Below are 20,587 nucleotides of genomic sequence, written 5' to 3' on the forward strand. Positions count from 1 at the left end.
AGGGCTCGGCCCCGCCCCGCCTCGCCTGGCCCCGCCCCGCCCACCTCGCCTCTTAGCAAAGCTCAACTCTCGCGATTAAACCGGAAGTTCGAGAAGAGAAACGCCTCTACCTCCACGCCGGGGCAACTGTACGTAATATACTTTGACCCCGTAGGTCCCGGCTGCGCAGTCGCAGCTCAGAACCGCAGCTTTCCCGTACCATAACCCAACCCCGGAAATTACGCACTGATCTTCGGGGGGTCCAAGCCGGAAGTTGACTAGAGAGTCGGCTGTTTCCGTGCTCTCTAGGACCCAGTGCCATCGAGGCGGCCATCTTGTGTAAGGTTAATCTGTGAAGTGCGAGAAAAGGACAAAAAGGGGGAGATAAAGGAAGCCTGTTTATGCTAAGACGGGACAGAATGAGAACGTTAAGTGTGCTGGGTCCTGAAGGGAACAGTTTTATTTTCAGTGACTGCTGGCGCTCTGGAGACGTCATGATTTAGGCTGTACGACGTGGTGACGTCATCATGGATTGCGGGAGGAGGTGGGGTTGCGTTGGCTATGTGACGGGACCCAGTAGCCCCGCGGGGAAGTAAGCGTGCTAATGTAGCGGGTACCTCCGTGTGTCACCGCATTTCGGGTCCCGGTTTCCCCTCCTAGACTGTTGAAGGCCTTCCCTAGTACCTTCACCGACCATTCTGCGAGTCTCTAGTTGTCACCCAGGTTTGGATTCGGTTTAAGTGAGTCTATTCGCCAAAGAAAATGGGCTGAGCTTTCCTGGGGCTGCCTTCTCCTGTTCTGGCTCCCGCAATCCCGCTATGTAAGGCCCTTGAGAACCCCCCGTTTTCAGACTGTTTTAGCCTCTGGCCGACTGAAAATGTTTGCAGCCCCGTTGAGAGCATAAACAGTAACCCCGGAGAAGTCAAATAGCCCCCACTCAGCTTAATATATCGCCGGAGGTAGCGATTAGAATCAGCACGTCAGAGGAGGAAAAAAGGACTAGAAAAAGGCAGGCTGACCATTATGGTAGTAAAGAATCTGAAGTACCGCACAAAAACAAATTACAGCTACGTACAACGTGCATGAATCTCAAACGTGACGTTAAGGGGAAAGAAGCCAGACAGAGAAGTTCTTCTCTAACACTGCGAGACATTCAAAATCGGGTTAGTCTTTCCTTAAGTGGGGAGGACAATGACAGAAAGGAGCCACAAGGGGACTTTTGAGGTTCAAGTAACGTTCTGTTTTCTTTCTTTGGATGCTGGTTACAGATGTGTTCACTTTGTAGAAATTTCATTGAGCTGTAATTTGTGTAGTTTCTTTTGTATGTTATAGTTAACTAAAAGTTAACTAAAAGTAGGCCCAGGAGGGAATTTTCCAGAGATGATAGAAGTGTTACACTGATACATGCAGTTGTCAGAATTCACAGAACGGGTACTTTCTGGTGGTCCAGTGATAAAGAATCTGCCTTCCAATGCAGGGGATGCAGGTTTGATCCCTGGTTGGGGAACTAGGATCCCACATGCTGTGGGGCAACTGAGCCCGCGGGCCTCAGCTAGAGCCCGGTGCTGCAAACTACAGAGGCCACACCACAACTAGAGAGAGAAAGTCCATCCGCATGCCACAGCTAGAGAGAAACCCTCACACCACAACGAAGAGCCTGCGCTGCAATGAAATATCCCACATGCCACAACTAAGACCAGAAAAATAAAAAAGATTAAAAAAAGAGGCCAAGAAAATATTTTTTTAAATGTATGCTGTCTGTAAATTAAAAAAAAAGAATTCATAGAATGAACTCCTAAGATCTGTGCATTTTGTTTAGTTATACCTCAAGTTTTTAAAAAAGTGTCTAGGGAGTTCCCTGGTGGTCCAGTAGTTAGGACTCCCTGCGCTTTCACTGCCAAGGCCAGGGTTCAATCGCTGGTCAGGGAACTAAGATCCCACAAGCAGCACAGCACAGCCACAATAATAATAATAAAATACTCCCCTTAAAAAAAGAGTGCCTAACTGGAAGCCTGGAATTATTTAGGTACTTAATTAAATAGGAACAAATATCCTAGTCCACTGTGTGAGAACTTGACCTAATGCAGTGATTTTTAAATTTGCTTGATTATGCACCTTGGGCAACTTATCCGCCAGATATCCTAAAGCCACAGGTTTTAAGTACCACCTGTTACCAGTGACTCCCAAATCTATACCTTCAGTTCCACCATATCTCTGAGCTCCAGACTCTGCCTTTGCTTCGATGTCTGATAAGACATCAAATTCAGCTTGTCTGAAAAACAAAACAACCAAAGAAACCTCCTGATTTCTCATCCTCACACACCAAATCAGTTCTTCCAGTTATTCTCCAGCTCTGTGAATGGTCACCTCATTTTCTTAATTGCTCAGGCCAAGCATACTTGAGCTCTCAAGTCATACTTGAGCCTTCAATTTCAGGTCCTACATCCCATTCTCTGGCAAGTCTTGCTGGTTTTATCTTCAAATATATAATGAGAATAAAATCACTTCTCTCACCTAATCTGTGACAAAGGAGGCAAGAATATACAATGGAGAAAAGACAGCCTCTTCAATAAGTGGTGCTGGGAAAACTGGAAAGCTACATGTAAAAGAATGAAATTAGAACACTCCCTAACACCATACACAAAAACTCCAAATGGATTAGAGACCTAAATGTAAGGCCAGACACTATAAAACTCTTAGAGGAAAACGTAGGCAGAACACTCTTTGACATAAATCGCAGCAAGATCTTTTTCCATCCACCTCAGAGAGTAATGGAAATAAAAACAAAAATAAACAAATGGGACCCAATTAAACTTAAAAGCTTTTGCACAGCAAAGGAAACCATAAACAAGACAAAAAGACAATCCTCAGAATGGGAGAAAACATTTGCAAACAAAGCAACTGACAAAGGATTAATCTCCAAAATATACAAACAGCTCATGCAGCTCAATATCAAAAAACAAACAACCCAATCAAAAACTGGGTGGAAGACCTAAATAGACATTTCTCCAAAGAAGACATACAGACTGCCAAAAAACACAGATGCTCAACATCACTAATTATTAGAGAAATGCAAATCAATACTACAATGAGGTATCACCTCACACGGGTCAGAATGGCCATCATCAAAAAATCTACAAATGGGACTTCCCTGGTGGTACAGTGGTTAAGAATCTGCCTGCCAATGTAGGGGACATAGGTTCGAGCCCTAGTCCGGGAAGATCCCACATGCCACGGAGCAACTAAGCCCGTGTGCCACAACTACTGAGCCTGCGCTCTAGAGCCCGCAAGCCACAACTACTGAAGCCCACGTGCCACAACTACTGAAGCCCACGAGCCTAGAGCCTGTGCTCCGCAACAAGAGAAGCCACTGCAATGAGAAGCCTGTGCACTGCAATGAAGAGTAGCCCCTGCTCACCACAACTAGAGAAAGCCCATGCGCAGCAATGAAGACCCAAAGCAGCCAAAAATAAATAAACAAAACAAATTGTTTAAAAAAGATGTTTAAAAAAAATCTACAAGCAATAAATGCTGGAGAGGGTGTGGAGAAAAGGGAACCCTCTTGTACTGTTGGTGGGAATGTAAACTGATACAACCACTACGGAGAACAATATGGAGGTTCCTTAAAAAACTAAAAATAGCAACTACCATATGACCCAGCAATCCCACTACTGGGCATATACCCTGAGAAAACCATAATTTAAAAAGACACATGCACCCCAATGTTCACTGCAGCACTATTTACAATAGCCAGGACATGGAAGCAACCTAAATGTCCATCAACAGAGGAATGGATAAAGATGTGGTACATATATACAATGGAATATTGCTTAGCCATTAAAAGGAATGAAATTGGGGAATTTGTAGAGATGTGGATGGACTTAGAGACTGTCATACAGAGTGAAGTAAGTCAGAAAAATAAGTATCATATACTAATTTACATATGTGGAAAAATGGTATAGATGATCTTATTTGCAAAGCAGAAATAGAGACACATGTAGAGAACAAACGTATGCATACCAATGGAGAAGGGGGGGTGGGATGAATTGGGAGATGGGGATTGACATATATACACTATTGATACTATGTATAAAGTAGATAACTAATGAGAACCTACTGTAGAGCACAGGGAACTCTACTAAGTGCTTTGCGGTGACCTAAATGGGAAGGAAATCCAAAAAAGAAGGCATATATATATACGTATAGTTGATTCACTTTGCTGTACAGTAGAAACTAACACAACATTGTAAAGCAACTATACTCCAGTTAAAAAATTAAAAAAAGATAAACTTCTCCCTTTCTACATCATACTACTAAGAAAGGTGGTTGCTACTCTGGACAAATTCTTTTTTAATTTCTAGTGAGTATAAAAGTGAAATTAAGTTTAAAAACACTGAAAACATTTAAAAGATATCAGACTCAAAATTTTAATTACCTCATTAAATGATTAAATTTAAAAATAAATAAATAAATAAAACCACTTCTCACAATCTCCACTGCTACCACCTGAGACCAAGACATCATTATTTTGTCTGGATTTTTAGCCTCTTAGCTGGTTTCTCTGCTTCCCCACTGTGCCTTTACGGTTAGTTTTCCACAGGGTAGCCACAGTAATCTTTTCAAATGATTATATCCCTTTGCTTAAAAACCTCCAATAACTTCCTGTTAGGCTTAGAATAAAGCCCAAACTCCTTACATAACCTGGAATGTTTTGCATGATCTTATATCTCACCTTTATGAGTTCCTTTATCTCACGGAACTCATCTCTCACCAGTTTCCCCTCTCCCTGGTTTAAACAGTGGCATTTTTGTTACTCCTTGAATCCACTGAGTTTGTTCTCACCTCCAGGCCTGTACTCTGTGCTTTCTGTCTGGAATGGTTTTCCTCCAGATCGTCACAAACCGTTTTCTATCTTCCTTTTGTGCCAGCATTTAAAACACCTCGTAATTCCCGTTCTTAAGGGTCAACAAACTCAATGCTGCTTCTCTCCAGCTGTATCCTATAATTGTCCTTACATCTATCATGTAGAAGCAAACTGACTCCTTGCCCTGCTACCATTAGGAGTAATTGGGTACATCAGATCCCAAAGTCAAGAAAAAAAATTAAGAACTTTGCATCCTGAGATAAATCAAAAACAAAACATCATCAACAAGACATACACACATCAGGGTCATTGTGTCTAGTTCTAGTCCTCCAAATAAATGAAATTCTGAACCTGAGCCTTTCCTGTAAAATTGGACTTCCTAAAATCAAACAAACACTTCATCTCTGACTTTTGCAATGCTGATGTCTAAAAATATGGATAGTAGTGTGAGAATTGCTGTTTTCCCACCATGAACAAACTAATTATAGACTCTATACTTGGAAATTGTGTAGTTTTTTCCTATAAATAGTTGTAATTTCTATTTGGCGAGCTTGTTCTTCTAAAGCCTGAACTTCCTTGCAAACTTTCTTTGCAAGTAAACTTTCAAAAGATTTTGCTCTGAGTGTCCCTTTGACAGTACTGAAAAGTTTTGTTGAAGTATAATTTCAAAAAGGTGAAATCAAGATTCTCATGCAATTATAAAATAAATATTAACAAATATTTTATGCAATTCATTGCATAAACCGTGAGGGTAGCAACAAGTTCTTAAAACTATCAAAGAGTACATTTGCACAGGTGGGTACTTTAGGCAATTTAACAATGGAATATTAGTGTAAAGTTGCAAAGTTAGACACAAACTAGTTAATGTCCTACAGGGTAGTAAACTATACATAACCTTTCGAGTCATCTATTCCACTGGAAAGAAAATAGGGATTTGCATCCCTACTGGACAAAACTCTACAGGTTAACAGGTAACTTCACTGAGTGCAGGGTCTTTAATCAATAACGAACAGTGAGTTCCACTTACTATTCATATCAAGACCACTCATGACCTCCTCACTGCCAAGTTCAGTAGATATTTTCTGAATAATTTGACTGTTTTACTTTGCAGTACGCGAGCCTCTCACTGTTGCGGCCTCTCCCGTTGCGGAGCACAGGCTCCGGACGCGCAGGCTTAGCGGCCGTGGCTCACGGGCCCAGCCGCTCCGCGGCATGTGGGATCTTCCCGGACCGGGGCACGAACCCGTGTCCCCTGCATCGGCAGGCGGACTCTCAACCACTGCGCCACCAGGGAAGCCCCGACTGTTTTACTTTTTATGTAAAACTTCTCATTTTTTAAAATACTGCATAGGCCAAACAAAAGATGTCTGTGGCTGGGTTTGGGCCGCAAACTAATTTTACAATCTCTGATTACTATTTTTTAATACATGCTGAATTCTAAGAGGAGCTGACTAATCTGACATTCATTCGGTTCCATGGACACCCAAAACAAAATGCAAATTAGAACAAAATGCAAATCAGGATTCTCTGCACCCTGCCTGCACTTCAAGAGAGCCTCTGGAGTCCTGTTTGAATTATATGATGTCACCCACTGTGCTGTACTCTGAAAGATGAGGAGCAGCCACCCAATCCAGGATCAGCCAATCGGATTTTTTGTTTTGTTTTGTTTTGCGGTACGCGGGCCTCTCACTGCTGTGGCCTCTCCCGTTGCGGAGCACAGGCTCCGGACGCGCAGGCTCAGCGGCCATGGCTCACGGGCCCAGCCGCTCCGCGCCATGTGGGATCTTCCCAGACCGGGGCACGAACCCGTGTCCCCTGCGTCGGCAGGAGGACTCTCAACCACTGCGCCACCAGGGAAGCCCGCCAATCAGATTTTTGCAAGATTTTGAAACTGGGACACTGAGATGCCAGCCCATCTCTGCTGGTCACTTGAAGAGAGGACATGTAAACTTGGAAGTTGTGCACTTAGAAGCAGGGGATGCCTCTTTTCAGAGAGAGAAGCAGCAGCAGATAAGCATCACCTGGCAAGAGAAGCAGAAGAGCGATTATAAGAACAATTGCTTAGGTTCCTGATGGCATTCCAGTCCCTTGTCCCCATGCCTCGTCAGGCCCAATGGTTTGGCCTTTGGTAGCTATGAGCTAAATATACTTTTTTTCCTTTTAATTAATTGCCTTATTATTATTAAGCTAGCATAAGAGAGTTTGTTACTTCCAACCAAGGAATCACTATAGAGAGGAATACAGGGCACTTGGCTGTACCTGCTGTACAGGATATCATTTTGCAGGGTATAACCTGGAGCAAACTCCTGTATATTTCTTCTTGCTAAATTGACTAGAGTCTAGTGTCAGATAAGTTTTTCACAAACATTGGGTTCAGATGATTCAGAATAAAATCAACTAGAAAAAAATTAAAAAGCCATATGGATTTCAGAACAAATGTTTATTACTGCTTAATGGGGCCAAAGAGCAACACAAAGCATTGAAAACATCACTGGCTCACAAAAACAGTCATCTTGCTACCTTCTCGGTGGCATTTGCTTATTTCACAAGGCTTCATTCACACATGAAAACAAGATACTAATCCAATTCAAGTTCATAACAATTATAAAAGTAAACATTTGTTGGGACAATGTACAATAAATTGCACTTTTTTAACAAGCATTACATTTACATTTATAGAGTGTACTATACATAATACATGGAATTATGGAAACATCTAATTGGTCAGTGGTGATAGAGGAGAGAAGCTGCTCACTTATTTCTTTTGTAGTCAATTAGCAATGTTTGAGCTAATCAACTCCTTTATTCTGGAACCTGTTTTCACTGGAGAAGCCATGGGCAAAATCATAGAATTCATAAAAATAGATGGCACAGAATTTCTACTACCTCCTCAGCAAGGGAAAGGTAGGAGTTGAAAGAAATGACGTGGGGCTGACTGAGAAACTTTCTTCCTTATTTGAACTAAGGATTCATACATTATGCAAAATACCAAAAATAAAGAAACTGATGCAAAGGCTATTGGGATCTTGGATTCTGGGGCCATTTCCAGGCTTTATTCTTGTGCTTTCATGACACCAGAGTCTTGATGTGTTTATGTCCTTACCATTCAGTTTCCTATATTTTATTCCATATATAATATATAGTTATTAAAAGTTACATTTTAACAGAAAAGATTTTACATGTTAACTTTTTGCCAATGAAAAAGGAAAGTAACTCAAAATATTCATCTTCTACTCAATGATTCTTTTTTCTTAACGTTTTCAGAATACCATTAATGATAAACCAGGGGTGGAGGTGGGGAGAGTAGGACATGTTGATGAACATGTTTTTATAGCAGGTAGCAAATACATTTGGAGATAAGCTTGACGTGTAGTCTTTTAGATGGAAGCTAAGACAGGGACTTCTGACAATTGACTGTAGTCACTAAGCTACTCATAAACATCCACTTTTCTCCTTACAACTCAAGATCATCATCTCCTATTGAGGTGCAGCCTGCACTGAAGTATTCATTTTGGTAGCTCTTGAAAGATAAGGAAATCCCTAAGGGCTTTGCCTGTATTATATGGAAGCCACTATGAGAGAGGAAGGATGTTTTGGAGCAGTTCCAGTTCAATGTGACAATCAGCATGGCAACTAGAGAGAAAGAGTTTTATATACCTGGTAGTAGGAAACACAGGCCACTGAGCTGTGCCTGGCCTTCTGTATCTGATCGCCATGTACATATTCAGTTGCATGGTACCTGGGTATACCAAAGAGGCAGGGATACTCCGTATAAAATTCTACCGATCACACACACACACAAATCTCACAGCATTCAAATCAAACAATAGAGTTTGTCCATGCTCTCATCTACCTGTAATTGAAGCAAGAGAATCGGAGCTACTTTAGAGTGGTTTTTTTTTTAAGAGTAAATTATACAACAGAATAATCTTACTAAGTAATTAAAAGTGTTCTTTTCCAGAAAGATAAAACAAACAGGGTATTTAATTTTTTGAAAGCTTTTTCTTCCCTAAAAGGGTCTTGAAATCAGACAACCACCTTAGCAGAATAATGAGTAGACTGATTTCAGCTCAAGAAAAAGAAAACTCAGTCCCTTACATTAGTTACGTATGTGATTCTCATCCTCAGTAACTAATCAATTCCTTTAAGGATCTAACTCTCATCTCTTGTGCCCTAAACTGTGTATTCTCTTGTTTTTCTTACTTTAGGTAGGAAATGAAGCTACTAGTTATTAACCAGAAAGTATTTTAAGAAAATGGAGTAAGGGTTTGAGAAAAATGAATATTAATACATAGTATAAGAAGATGGAATTTTTGAAAACAATGAAACAAGATAAATATTATTAAATACCCCAACATCAGTACAAACATTACTTTTCTACTTTATTATGGAAATTTAAGTAAGCCAATGAAGAACAAATTACTAACTTAATAGTTGGGAGAGAGGAAGAGAATTATTGGTTTCATGGAAAGATAGGGTCATAAGCCTATGTGACATTCCTATTAATGTTTCTGATAGGCATTCATATACAGACCATTAGGTAACTGAGAATTTATTTGCATTAAATTGTATGTAACTAAATATAACCAAATTGTGCCATGGCTCAGGATGTGGGAAGCTAGCAAACATATGCACTGCAAAATTCAGCTTGGTTTCTTTCAGCTTTAAGGAAATGTGTTAAGATTCTCAAGATATAAAAGCTAATGACTGAATTATCCAATTGAATTTCATTCTCTTAATTTATTCTGCAGAATTTAATGAAAGGAGAAATCGTCACTTCTCAGAATGTTGCAAATGTTGGATTTTTGGAGGAATGTTTTATATAATGTATGCTAGGAAAAGATGAAAAACACTCCAGAATATCGGAAAATTTCCTGGATATTTGAGCTGGTCAATCTCTTTCTAAAAGAAATCAAGAGAAGAGTAGCAATTCTCAACTATACTTCAAAGAGAAATTAAAACTAGCAGTTATTTAATGCTGGAATGCATGAGTTTTCAAACAACACATGGTGAAGGGCATGGGGTCTGGGATAGTGCTATTATAATATTGTATGAATAATACACCAACTTTTGAATTTTCTTTCCTTCTGTATTTGCTATTGCTACTTACCCAAAGACATTGCAGTGAGGGACAGTTTAGACTATGGTACCAATACACATACCCAAGTATGACATGGAACTGGAGAAGGAAAAGAAAAAATCTATGGATGGCCATTGTAATCTTTTAAAAGAGTTAAAAGAAAATGAAAAAGACAGATTTATTAAATGTTTGGAATACATGTACCTAGTTATTTTGTTTAAAGAAAAAAAATGTAATGGGCTATGAAATTGAGCCAGGTCTACAGATAAGAACTGGACCTAGAGCTATTTCTCTCTCAACTACCATTTAAGGAAAATTATGCAATTTAGGCATTCTGTGAAATGTAAAAAGAGCTCTGTACAGTAGAATTATGAAATTCACAAAACACAAAAGAACATCTTTAATTTAGCTAGCCATCTGATAAGGCAACTTGTACAAGGCTTCTTGGGATCAAAGCGTAAAGTACCAGTAAAGCTAACAAACTGTATTAAATGATTTACAGAAACAAGTACCAAGATGCAATTTTCTAGGCATTATATTCTGCAAAAAAAAAAAAAAAAAGGAAAACAAAATTAATTTTTCTAAACCACCATGTTGGGAATGTTAGAGTCAACACAGATACTCAGAATGCTATTTTCCTTTTGGGCAAAAGGAAATGAAAACTATGATGAGAGATGTCAGGACAAAAAAGAATTCTGTAAGAAAAGTATTATTTGATGAGTGTAAAGAAGGATAACAAACAACCACATCAGTTTTATGGGCTGTAGATGATACGAACACTTACCGATGAAGGGGATTTCACTTTTTAGAGTTTAATGATTATTTTAGAGGAAAGGATCCATCATGAGCAACTTGTAGTACATGCTCCTGGAGTTGAGATGGCTCTTAGATGATTTTTACTTCCAAGAGTGTGTTACTTTTAACTGCAACATATGGCACAGATGAGAGTCACTCTGGCACTACAGAGTTTGAGATACTTTGCAAAGAATATGTTCAACAGTGAAGCCAAGCATGAGTATCAATAAATGTTACTATACATAGCTGACAGTAGTTTGGTTGCTGTAAAGGACCAAAGCCCTCCAAAATAGCTTAAAAAATGGGAAAATTAGTTTTTCCCTTACCAAAGGATTTCCTGCAAGGACTATTTATAAAGACATGTTAAATATAATTGAAAAAAATACTTCCATCAACTTTTAAACAATAGCTTTACCTTTCCATGAGATAAGCATTTCTATAAAGGTTGTATATGCAATCAAAAATGTTACAAATGCATTTGCATCTCTTCATCTAGGGGTACCAAGGGCACGTTTTTAGGAAGCTACAGAAATCAGAAAAAGTTGCCTAATATTAAACTAAGATGATATGAAGCTGACTTCTATTTCCCATTTCATAACTTTAACAAAGTTACAGTATATTAGTGTTTCCTTAGCAAGTATATGTCAACATTAAATGAATACTCTGTCCCTGGTTCTACATTCCATTCTAAGCACAACAGCTGTTCCTGGGCCTTTCTAGGCTTCTCTCGTGAAGGTTTCCTAAAGATGCAACTCATAATATCCACTTCTGACTTTACATTTGCCAGAAGTCACAACTGTGTTCTTACTTAGGAACTCGCAATTCCCATGTGGAGTTCTTAAAAGGACCTGTTAGAAGACTAGGACCAAAATGATTTATTTTATCCTGCATTTATCAAAATCTCAGTTCTTTTTATCTAGTATGTGTTTTCAATAGCCTATCATATTCCATATGTACCCAACAGAAAATAAAAATAAACTAACTGTCTTTGGGAATTGTTCAATCCCAGGTCTGTTCTTTCCTTTGGATAGGATTATCGCTATCCTGGGCATCACTTTCAGGAGGAAACCTGACAGTGGTCATGACTGGCCCCACAATGTGCTTTATCTGAATAAATCCTGAAAAGTTAAGAGGTTTAGGTTGCAATCTTTTTTTTTTTGCTGTGACAAATACCTGCCTATCACTTCAACCTTGGAATAAAAGACAACTCCATTTTTATGTAAGATAAAAATAATATGAATAATTAGCTCTAAATAAAAAGCATTTAGTTCTGAATTACTTATTTCCAACCAAACATCAGGCATGTAAAATAATGTGTAATACTATGATGGACCGGAACACAGTCTTCCATGAAGAAGCACAAAAACAGGTATTCGACATGTAAATCAGGTTAGTTTAAATAACATCCCTTTTTTAAAAGTGTCATACAAGAAAGAGTAAGAGCTACTGAAAGATCCTGGCTTGCTTTCTGGCCTCCTTTCCTTCCTTTTAAAGGGACACCAGGAATCATCCTGGGTTTCCGTTGCTTTCATCGTTGTGCTCTTGTACTTGGGTGAGGCTGGACCTATGTGCTCTCCTTGGGGGGCTGGGTGGCCTGTGGCGGCTGCAGTGGCTGCGTTCCCGTGGCCGTTTTGATAGAGTTAAGGGTTTTGCTAAACCAAGAGTTTTTTGCAGCTTGGATTTCATTCATAAGGGCTCCCCTCTGATGTTCAAGTTCCTAATTCAAGAAAGAAAATCATCTGAGTTACATAAATATCTTCTCTCTGCCAACAAAATTAGAGTATAGCTTTTTGGAATCCACAGGTCTACACAGCCACAGTTTTCTTCCTACAAAACCCAGGTGAGATTTAGTTGGCTTCTGAATGCAAGAAAAAAAATTAGAGCTAAAAGAATTACCACTAAAAACCAGCATCTGTGCTTTCTCTGATCAGTGAAATGAAACCTCATTTTACCCTTTTTTCCCCCGGCAATTTAGGTCCAAATCTAGCTTTAGGCTGCAGCCTAAGAGAAGATGTTTAAAACCACAGGTAAACGTAAACATACAGATGGAATGAATTTTTACTGATAGTGTAAGCATGAATAAATTCTAGTTCCAAACACATGGCCTGTGCCCCTGAGGACGTACAAGGTCAGAAGCAGAAAGAGTTCAGGATCGTTAGTGTGGCGCAGCAGGTGCCATGGCAGGACACGGGAAGGGTGAGGGTCACTGGTAGGAAAGAAGTGGGAACAGTCCATCAGAAGCCAGGATTGCTTTTCTAATTCTGATATCCTCCAATATGGAAAGAGATTATGGGGAAAGGGATTTGGCAAAATCAGGTAAAGATGAAAAGAGGCTCCAAAGAAAGAAAAGAATGGCTTGTCAGCCAACGTTCAACTGTCAGGGGAGAGATAACAGGAGGGGTGTGGCCTTTCAACTTTCAGGATCAGCTAAGTGACCAAGTTCAATGGGAAAGGACCATGGCCAAAAAATATCAGGGTAAACTAAAAAGGCATATGCTTAAGTTCTCACAAGATATATATATAATTTTAGTTATTAAAAATTTATTTAAAACTATGTGTTTATATCAGTGTTTAAAAATGATGTAAAATGCAACTTATTGGTGGGCAGAAAATGTATTCATCTTATGTGGTAACATCGTATGATTCTGAGCTCGATAAGCCAACTCTACAGTACTAGACTATCCTAGACCACTAACTGTTATTTTTTTAATTGATCTTTTATCAAATCACCAACCTGGATTTTACATTTGGCCTCCACCAGCTGCAGTTTGGTTTGTGCCAATTCCAGCTCCATTTCCCTCAGTTGCTTCTTAAGAGAGTCCTTCTCATCATCCAACTCAATTCCCTGGTCCTCTCTGCTTATGGCTGCTACTTTCAAAGCACCCTCCTTGCTGAAAATGTCACTGCAGTGTTTACATGCCATCATTTTACCCTGAAATATCCAAAAGAGATAACCAACATCAAACTGCATTTCATAGCATAAAACATGTCCTGACACAATGCAATATGATTTTTCTTAAGACACTGCTTGTGGCCATCAAATGCAGGCCCATTTATAAAAGTAACTATTTTTCTTGTGCTATGACCAAAATGGTTATAGTCAGCACAAAACCCAACTATCCAAGACAGGTGCTACTTTTTCTTACAGTATCTTTAGAGAGACTCTGGGGATAGAAAGTATTATAGCATTTCTTTCAAATCTTTTCTAGAAACTTTGTACTACCATTATCCTTACTAGATGCCAAGCCCCGTGGCATATATGCTACATGCATTACCTCATTTAGTTATGATTAGGTATTAACACCCCCATTTTATAAATGAAGAAATTTAAGAGTTTAAGTAACTTCCCTGTGGTAGACTGAGGAAGGTCATTATGACTAACCTAGGTCTACCCCTGCAACAAGTGAAGTATACGTCCTTTTGTTCAAGTGAAGATGATCATTATTGTTCAAGGTGATAAAAGCAACTCTGCCACATGCCTGGATTGCCAATCAAGCACAGAGCACTGAACAATGGCAACTCTTTTCAAGACAACAGTGCTACTGTTTTCTTAAAATATCTTCAAAAAGTTTAGAGATAAGAGATACTACAGGGATTCCCTGGTGGCACAGTGGTTGAGAGTCCGCCTGCCGATGCAGGGGACACGGGTTCGTGCCCCAGTCCGGGAGGATCCCACATGCCGCGGAGCGGCTAGGCCCGTGAGCCATGGCCGCTGGGCCTGCGCGTCCGGAGCCTGTGCTCCGCAACGGGAGAGGCCACAACAGTGAGAGGCCTGCGTACCACAAAAAAAAAAAAAAAAAAAAAAAAAAAAGAAAAAGAGAGATACTACAGAATTTTGATCTATTTTGATGTCCTACTGTTACAAGCTCAGCATGTCCATAACTGTAACTATACCCCTCTCTTCACACACACACAAAGCAACTCTGCCCACACTTCTGTGTCACTGTGCATTACCCCACCATTTAGGCCTAAAGACTTTGGTGTCATCTCTCCATTAGCTTCTCCTTCACTCCATATTCAGCTGGTCATAAAATTTTTCCTCTTGATATGTCCAAGCATGTGTCCCAGGCCTGAATCCCCAGAAGTCACCTTCTCAGAACAAAGTTCCTATTTTCAGTTCTCATGTCTCAGATTTTCAGGTTACAACTTTTAAAATATGTATTTACTGAGCATTTATTGTGTGCCAAGTACTAGACTAAGCACTTTATTAACAGGATCTTATTTAATCTTCAAAATGACCTTATGAGGTAGGTAATATTATCTCTATTTTACAGAATACAAAATAAATCTGAGAGAGGTTAAATAACTTGTCAAGTTGTTAAGTGATATACGAAAGTGCCTAGAATGCATTTATTTACTAATATAAAGCTGAATATATTCAAATAGAATTATATCAGGTTTCTGTAACACTGGCCCCAAGAGCTGGCTATACCAACACTGCTTCTTAGGAATACCAATCCATTTGGTTTACTGCTTTTTCTATACAATAAACAATCACTTTTTTCAAGTAGGTAATCAGCATAAGGAGTTTTACCACCAGGGGGCAGCATAGAAATAAATGCTGCATGTTTTCTTTAAAAACAAATCTCTACTTTGGTGGAAAAATCAGTTACCCAAAGTGTTTCCTCCAGCTGAGCTCTATACTGCCCATGGTGTCCACTGTTTAAGAGATTAATGGGATGATCCTACTGGGCTGCACAAGGAAGTCACATCAATTCAGGCACAGTTGGGATGCAGGCTGCTGAGGGTTCGGGTTTCCAGGTTTCCAACAACCAAGAAAGCTCAGGGGCCTTTGTGACAATGCTGAAATCCTACCTCCTTTCCTGTTACCTGTCTCTGACAGCCCAAAAGATTTCTGGGAACATAACCTTTCATCTGGCCCACACCCCAGTCAGAAGAGGGACCCTATTCACCCTAATTCCTAACTCCTTTAAAACAAAGGTGGGGTGGGGTCGTGTCTACAGGCTGTCCTGCCTGTGGTGCATCACCACATATTGGGATCCTCCTATCAGGTGCTCACTCATGACTACATGAATTCGGAAGAAAGTGTATCACAGGACTGTTTCATTCTTCCTCACCTTTACCACTTCCAGCTCCTCCTTGCTGGCTGCTTGCTGTTTCTCCAGTCTGGTACTCAACTGGGAACAGATCTACGAGAAAGAAAAGAGCTACTTTACTAAAAAGTAGAATGTCTCTTGTAGCATGTGCACACAGCTGTTTATTCACTCACATCTCTGATGCTATAAGAAATTTTGCAAATGAGTAGCACTGCAAATGCCAGTCATTCCCATAAAAGAAGCAGCAGAAAGCCTGAGAGTGTTCCGTGTATAAAGCACACCTCTATCTCGATCAGTAGAAGAAACACATGGGGTAGATTTGCTTTCTTTCTGTCACTAGCTTCCGTGACTGGTCCCAGTAAATTCCTGTCCTCACTTTGGAATCAATCTATAGAATCTTTGCTGAGTATCTACTTTGGGCAAGGTACTATCCTAGGAATCCGATGAAAAGAATTCTGAATTTTTTCACGACTGAAAAGTGCTGTGCTGTGATAATCAGTGAGAAAGAAAATGTATGTAAAGGGTTTAACACAGAGCACCATTAAATAACATCTCATTATTATTGATTCTGAAATAAGGTGCTAACAAGTACCAGGAACAGACAGAAATAAGTGCTTTCAAAGCCCCCTAAAATTGTATTAAAAAAAGAAAACAAAAAAACGGTTCGAGTCTTGCTAAACTTGAGTGAAATAAGAATTTTTTATTTTGGAAAAAAATGGAAAAAAAAAGTTAGGGGAGGGCTTCCCTGGTGGCGCAGTGGTTGAGAGTCCGCCTGCCAATGCAGGGGACACGGGTTCGTGCCCCGGTCTGGGAAGATCCCACATGCCGTGGAGCAGCTGGGCCCGTGAGCCATGGCCGCTGAGCCTGCACGTCCGGAGCCTGTGCTCTGCAATGGGAGAGGCCACAATAGTGGCCTGTGTACCGCAAAAAAAAAAAAAAAAGTTAGGGGATGTCAAATTTTCAAGTGCAATTTGGACTAAAAGCATAAAAGGTCTACCTCTATTATCAAAATGGACATTTTAAAAAATCCCAGTCTACTCAAAAATAGTTCTAGAGACCTGGGACTAGGTTGAGTTCAGTCTCCAATTTGTCCAGATCCAAGCCTGGAAACAATAAATAGGACTGTAGGGCTGATGTTAAAAAGAAGAGACTTCTCAAGCAATTTTGGCAACAAATAAACCCTTTTAAATAAGCCCAAACATATAGCCAGTAATAGCCAATTCCAACTACAGAATGCATTTAGATTACACTATATGTTTAACTGTCTTCAAAGAGATGGGTCTGTTGCCTTTTACATTACTTCAAGTGCTTGCCAGATAATATTCAAGGCAAGGATTGCTCCTTGAAGAGTGCTGCATATGGTGGCCACTCATGGCCTGATGAAAAAATGATGAAAAAAATGCTTCTGCAGCAATGGCAAGCTCCACAGCACACGGTCTTTAACGTTCCTTATATTGCGTAATGTCTAACCAGCCCTTCTCCTAGTTACCTAAATTCAAAAGCTCAGGATCTCTTCCAGTATTTTCCCTTATCTAGCAAAAAAATGACTCTTGTGTTTCCTGCTTCTCCGTTTTCATTACTACTTATTGTAGTTCAGGGCGCTCTTTTTTTCCTCCCCTGGACTCTGCTGTTGGCCTCTTACTGCTCTGTGTCTTTCTTTGCCCGTGCATCTCTCCACTTGGTTCCACATTTCTCCCTGGACAGAGTAGTGCCAATTATATGTCCCTGGTCATGCCACTGTCCTCCTATAAACAGAATAAAATCCGAACTCCTCAACCTATCCCTGAAGACCTTCCTTGAACTAGGCCCCAACTCACCTTTGCTTCTCTCGTCTGTACTTGAAACTCTTGCTAAACAAGACTCTTTGTCACTAATCTACCTCCCATGCCTTTGCACATGCTGTTTCCACCTTTCCACCATTTCCATCCTCTCCTTCTCCATCTCCAGATACCCAAACCTCACCTAGCCTTTGAAGCACAACTCAAATCACCTCCTTCTCCAGGAAGGGATTCCTCATTTCCCACATGTAAGAAATTCCCTCTCCTCTTAATTATGGACAGGTTTTACCTCTGTATTACAAAATCAGCTTCCAGAGAAGAGAAATTGAATGAATCTATCTTTTATTCCTCCAAAGTAACAAGCCTCACATGTAGCAGGCATTAAATAAACATATATTGATTTTGTACATCTGTATGTAGATATAGATATATAGATACAAATAGATTATAAAAGAGAAGAAGATAGCTCTGAAGCCTTATTTCTAAGCAATCTTCCATGAAGGGGCAGAATCCTTATGGAAAGGTGTTCATAATATACAAATGAACTAGTTCCCCCCAAAATGCATGAACAATATAACTTACATTTTTATTTATATAGCAACAAAGCATACTCAGTGTATTTAGTGATTCTTTCTAGTTGGCAAGATTAAGGGAGGTTTGTTTTCCTTGTGCTTTTCTGCACTTCCACAAGGAATGTAAATTTCATTTATAAGCAAAAAAACACTTTTTAAAAAAGTAAGCCTTAGGGCTTCCCTGGTGGCGCAGTGGTTGAGAGTCCGCCTGCCGATGCAGGGGACACGGGTCTGTGCCCCAGTCCGGGAAGATCCCACATGCCGTGGAGCGGCTGGGCCCATGAGCCATGGCCGCTGAGTCTGCGCGTCCGGAGCCTGTGCTCCGCAACGGGAGAGGCCACAACAGTGAGAGGCCCGCGTACCGCAAAAAAATAAAAAATAAAAAAAAAAAGGAAGCCTTAGACTTCAAACTCCTCTGCGAGGCAGGAGACCCCAGGGAAATTTCTGGATAAGTAGGTGGCATACAGTACCTTAACAATTCTGGAAAACTGGAACTTGAACAGTCCAGTCAGAGTACTTCGGCAACAAGAGGAGTCCTTGCCATGGCCCAGCATAACCAGCAGGGACAGGAATATACTACTGGAGCTGGAATGAAGGCTTTCTGAGACACGCCGCCACCCCCACCCCCGCGATGGGACTAGAAATGTCCTCAAAGAGAAGAGCACCGCCCCACCATTAAAAGATCTTTTTAAGGTTAACAAGAGGAGGTTAATTGCTAGCACTGGCCTCTGTTGGGTAAGGCCATATAGCCATGTGGGAAAAAGAGCTCCCATGTTCTCTACTGTGACAACAAAGGACTCATGGATCTCCTAGCTGTTGCCATTTAATACAGTGACTAAACTTTAGTGCTCGGCCAAGAGGCAAATGTTACTAGTGTGATCTATTGGAAATTAGCTTCTGAGTAAGGCAGAGATGGGATCCCAATGGTAATAAGATTTCTTGTTCCTCTAAATCTATCAAACATTGAAAACAACCAACAGATTGTTTTGCTCAATTAAACTTCTCATATTATCAGCAAGCAGGTCCAACCACTGTCTGTTTCAGAGGAGAAAATGAGCCAACAAGTATAATCAATGCAGTACAGTTACTGTTCTGGAAACTCTAAAAACAAACAAACTGTCCCCAAAGAAAAGAGCAAAACAATTACTTTTACAGTGTCGAAGCCCACAATGGCACATTACCTGTTTATACTCGGCAATGATAGCTGTAGTCTTCTTTATTTCATATTCTGCCTTCTCTAGCTGTTTCCTGAAGACTTCTTTCAGCTAAAAGAGTAAGAATGAGAAACATCAAGACTCAGTCAAAATCTTAATAAATTTCCATGAACATCCATATTCAAGTCTGCCTGATTCATAGTCAACAACAATGTAAACAACTGTAAGTACACACATATTTCCTACTGCAGCTGCATGTTGGTCATTTGAAAAACCTAGTCATCTCCAGAGATACAGAAATCTTACTTTTTTGCCTGCAATGTATAAGAATATGAGCAATCCTAGTATAAAACTGCTTATGCTTCTTACTACTTTATAAATATATTGTTAAATAAGTGTCCATTCAGAAGCTATCTTTATCCTTAGGAGAGTCTAAAACAAAACATCAAGACAGCATTGCATGTACTCTTGATGCTGTGCAATAAATTACTGAAAAAAACATTTTAGGGCTTCTTCTTTCATCCCATATCGACACTGCTGTTACCCCTCAGGAGGTAGGAACAAGAGGCTTTTGGGACTGGAGTCAGACATGGGAGATGGGGACTGAAGAAACACTGACTTTAGAAGAAGTTAAAGTGACATAATGCAGTACTTGTTACAGTAGCAGAAATACTAAATTATGAATGCTAAACCTAAAAGCACAGTTATTTCTGTAGCCTGGCAGCTCTAGAATTCTAGGTATAGAAGAAGGTTAAGGCAATGAAAAAGCTCAGGTGTCACCAGATAAAAAGGAAAGAATTCGATTCTCCCAAATTGACCAAACGAAAAACAACTCTGGTTAATCTTTAAGTACACAGTCAGAAAAAGCTGATAATTCTGCTTTGCAGCATCCCAAATTATGAATGCAGTATACTCGGTACCTGTAAATTCACAAGTGACTGCAATTTATAACTGGTCCTATCGTTATAAGATTTCGGAATTTCTTCATATTTGCTACATTCTAAAATTCTAAGAGCATTTGTAGGTTATACTGATTCAAACTTAGTTGTTTATATTGGTCTCTGTTCTCTATTACATAATTCGAGGACTTCAGCCATACCCTTCGTCCCTTCTGCAATAAGGCCGCACTGACTCAGGGTCAACTGAGATAGCTGAGATGCTTTGAGCAAGTTCATTTAATTTCTCTAAGCTGTAGTTTACTCATCTGACAAATGAGAATAATCCCTATCTCACAAGGGAACCACAACAATTAAAACAGGATACACACACACACACACACACACACACACACACACACACACACACACA

General features: G+C 40.0%; 1 protein-coding gene across 10 annotated transcripts in view; it reads right to left on the minus strand.

The window, feature by feature from the left end:
• Positions 1-7,264: 7,264 nt before the first annotated feature.
• RABGAP1L (RAB GTPase activating protein 1 like) overlaps positions 7,265-20,587 on the minus strand; it is a 682,268-nt gene continuing 668,945 nt past the window's right edge. For all 10 annotated transcript variants that reach the window (XM_027086258.1, XM_027086259.1, XM_027086257.1 and 7 more), the window contains 4 exons: positions 19,307-19,390; positions 15,797-15,868; positions 13,453-13,650; positions 7,265-12,435 (listed from right to left, as the gene is read on the minus strand). In XM_027086258.1, the coding sequence (XP_026942059.1) occupies positions 12,283-12,435; positions 13,453-13,650; positions 15,797-15,868; positions 19,307-19,390 (507 nt within the window). In that variant the 3' untranslated portion in view covers positions 7,265-12,282. The remainder of the gene's footprint in view (positions 12,436-13,452; positions 13,651-15,796; positions 15,869-19,306; positions 19,391-20,587) is intronic.

The sequence above is a fragment of the Aethalodelphis obliquidens genome, unplaced genomic scaffold, assembly GCF_003676395.1.
Source record: "Aethalodelphis obliquidens isolate GAN/ISIS:26980383/991018 unplaced genomic scaffold, ASM367639v1 scaffold55, whole genome shotgun sequence".
Classification (NCBI taxonomy): domain Eukaryota; kingdom Metazoa; phylum Chordata; class Mammalia; order Artiodactyla; family Delphinidae; genus Aethalodelphis; species Aethalodelphis obliquidens.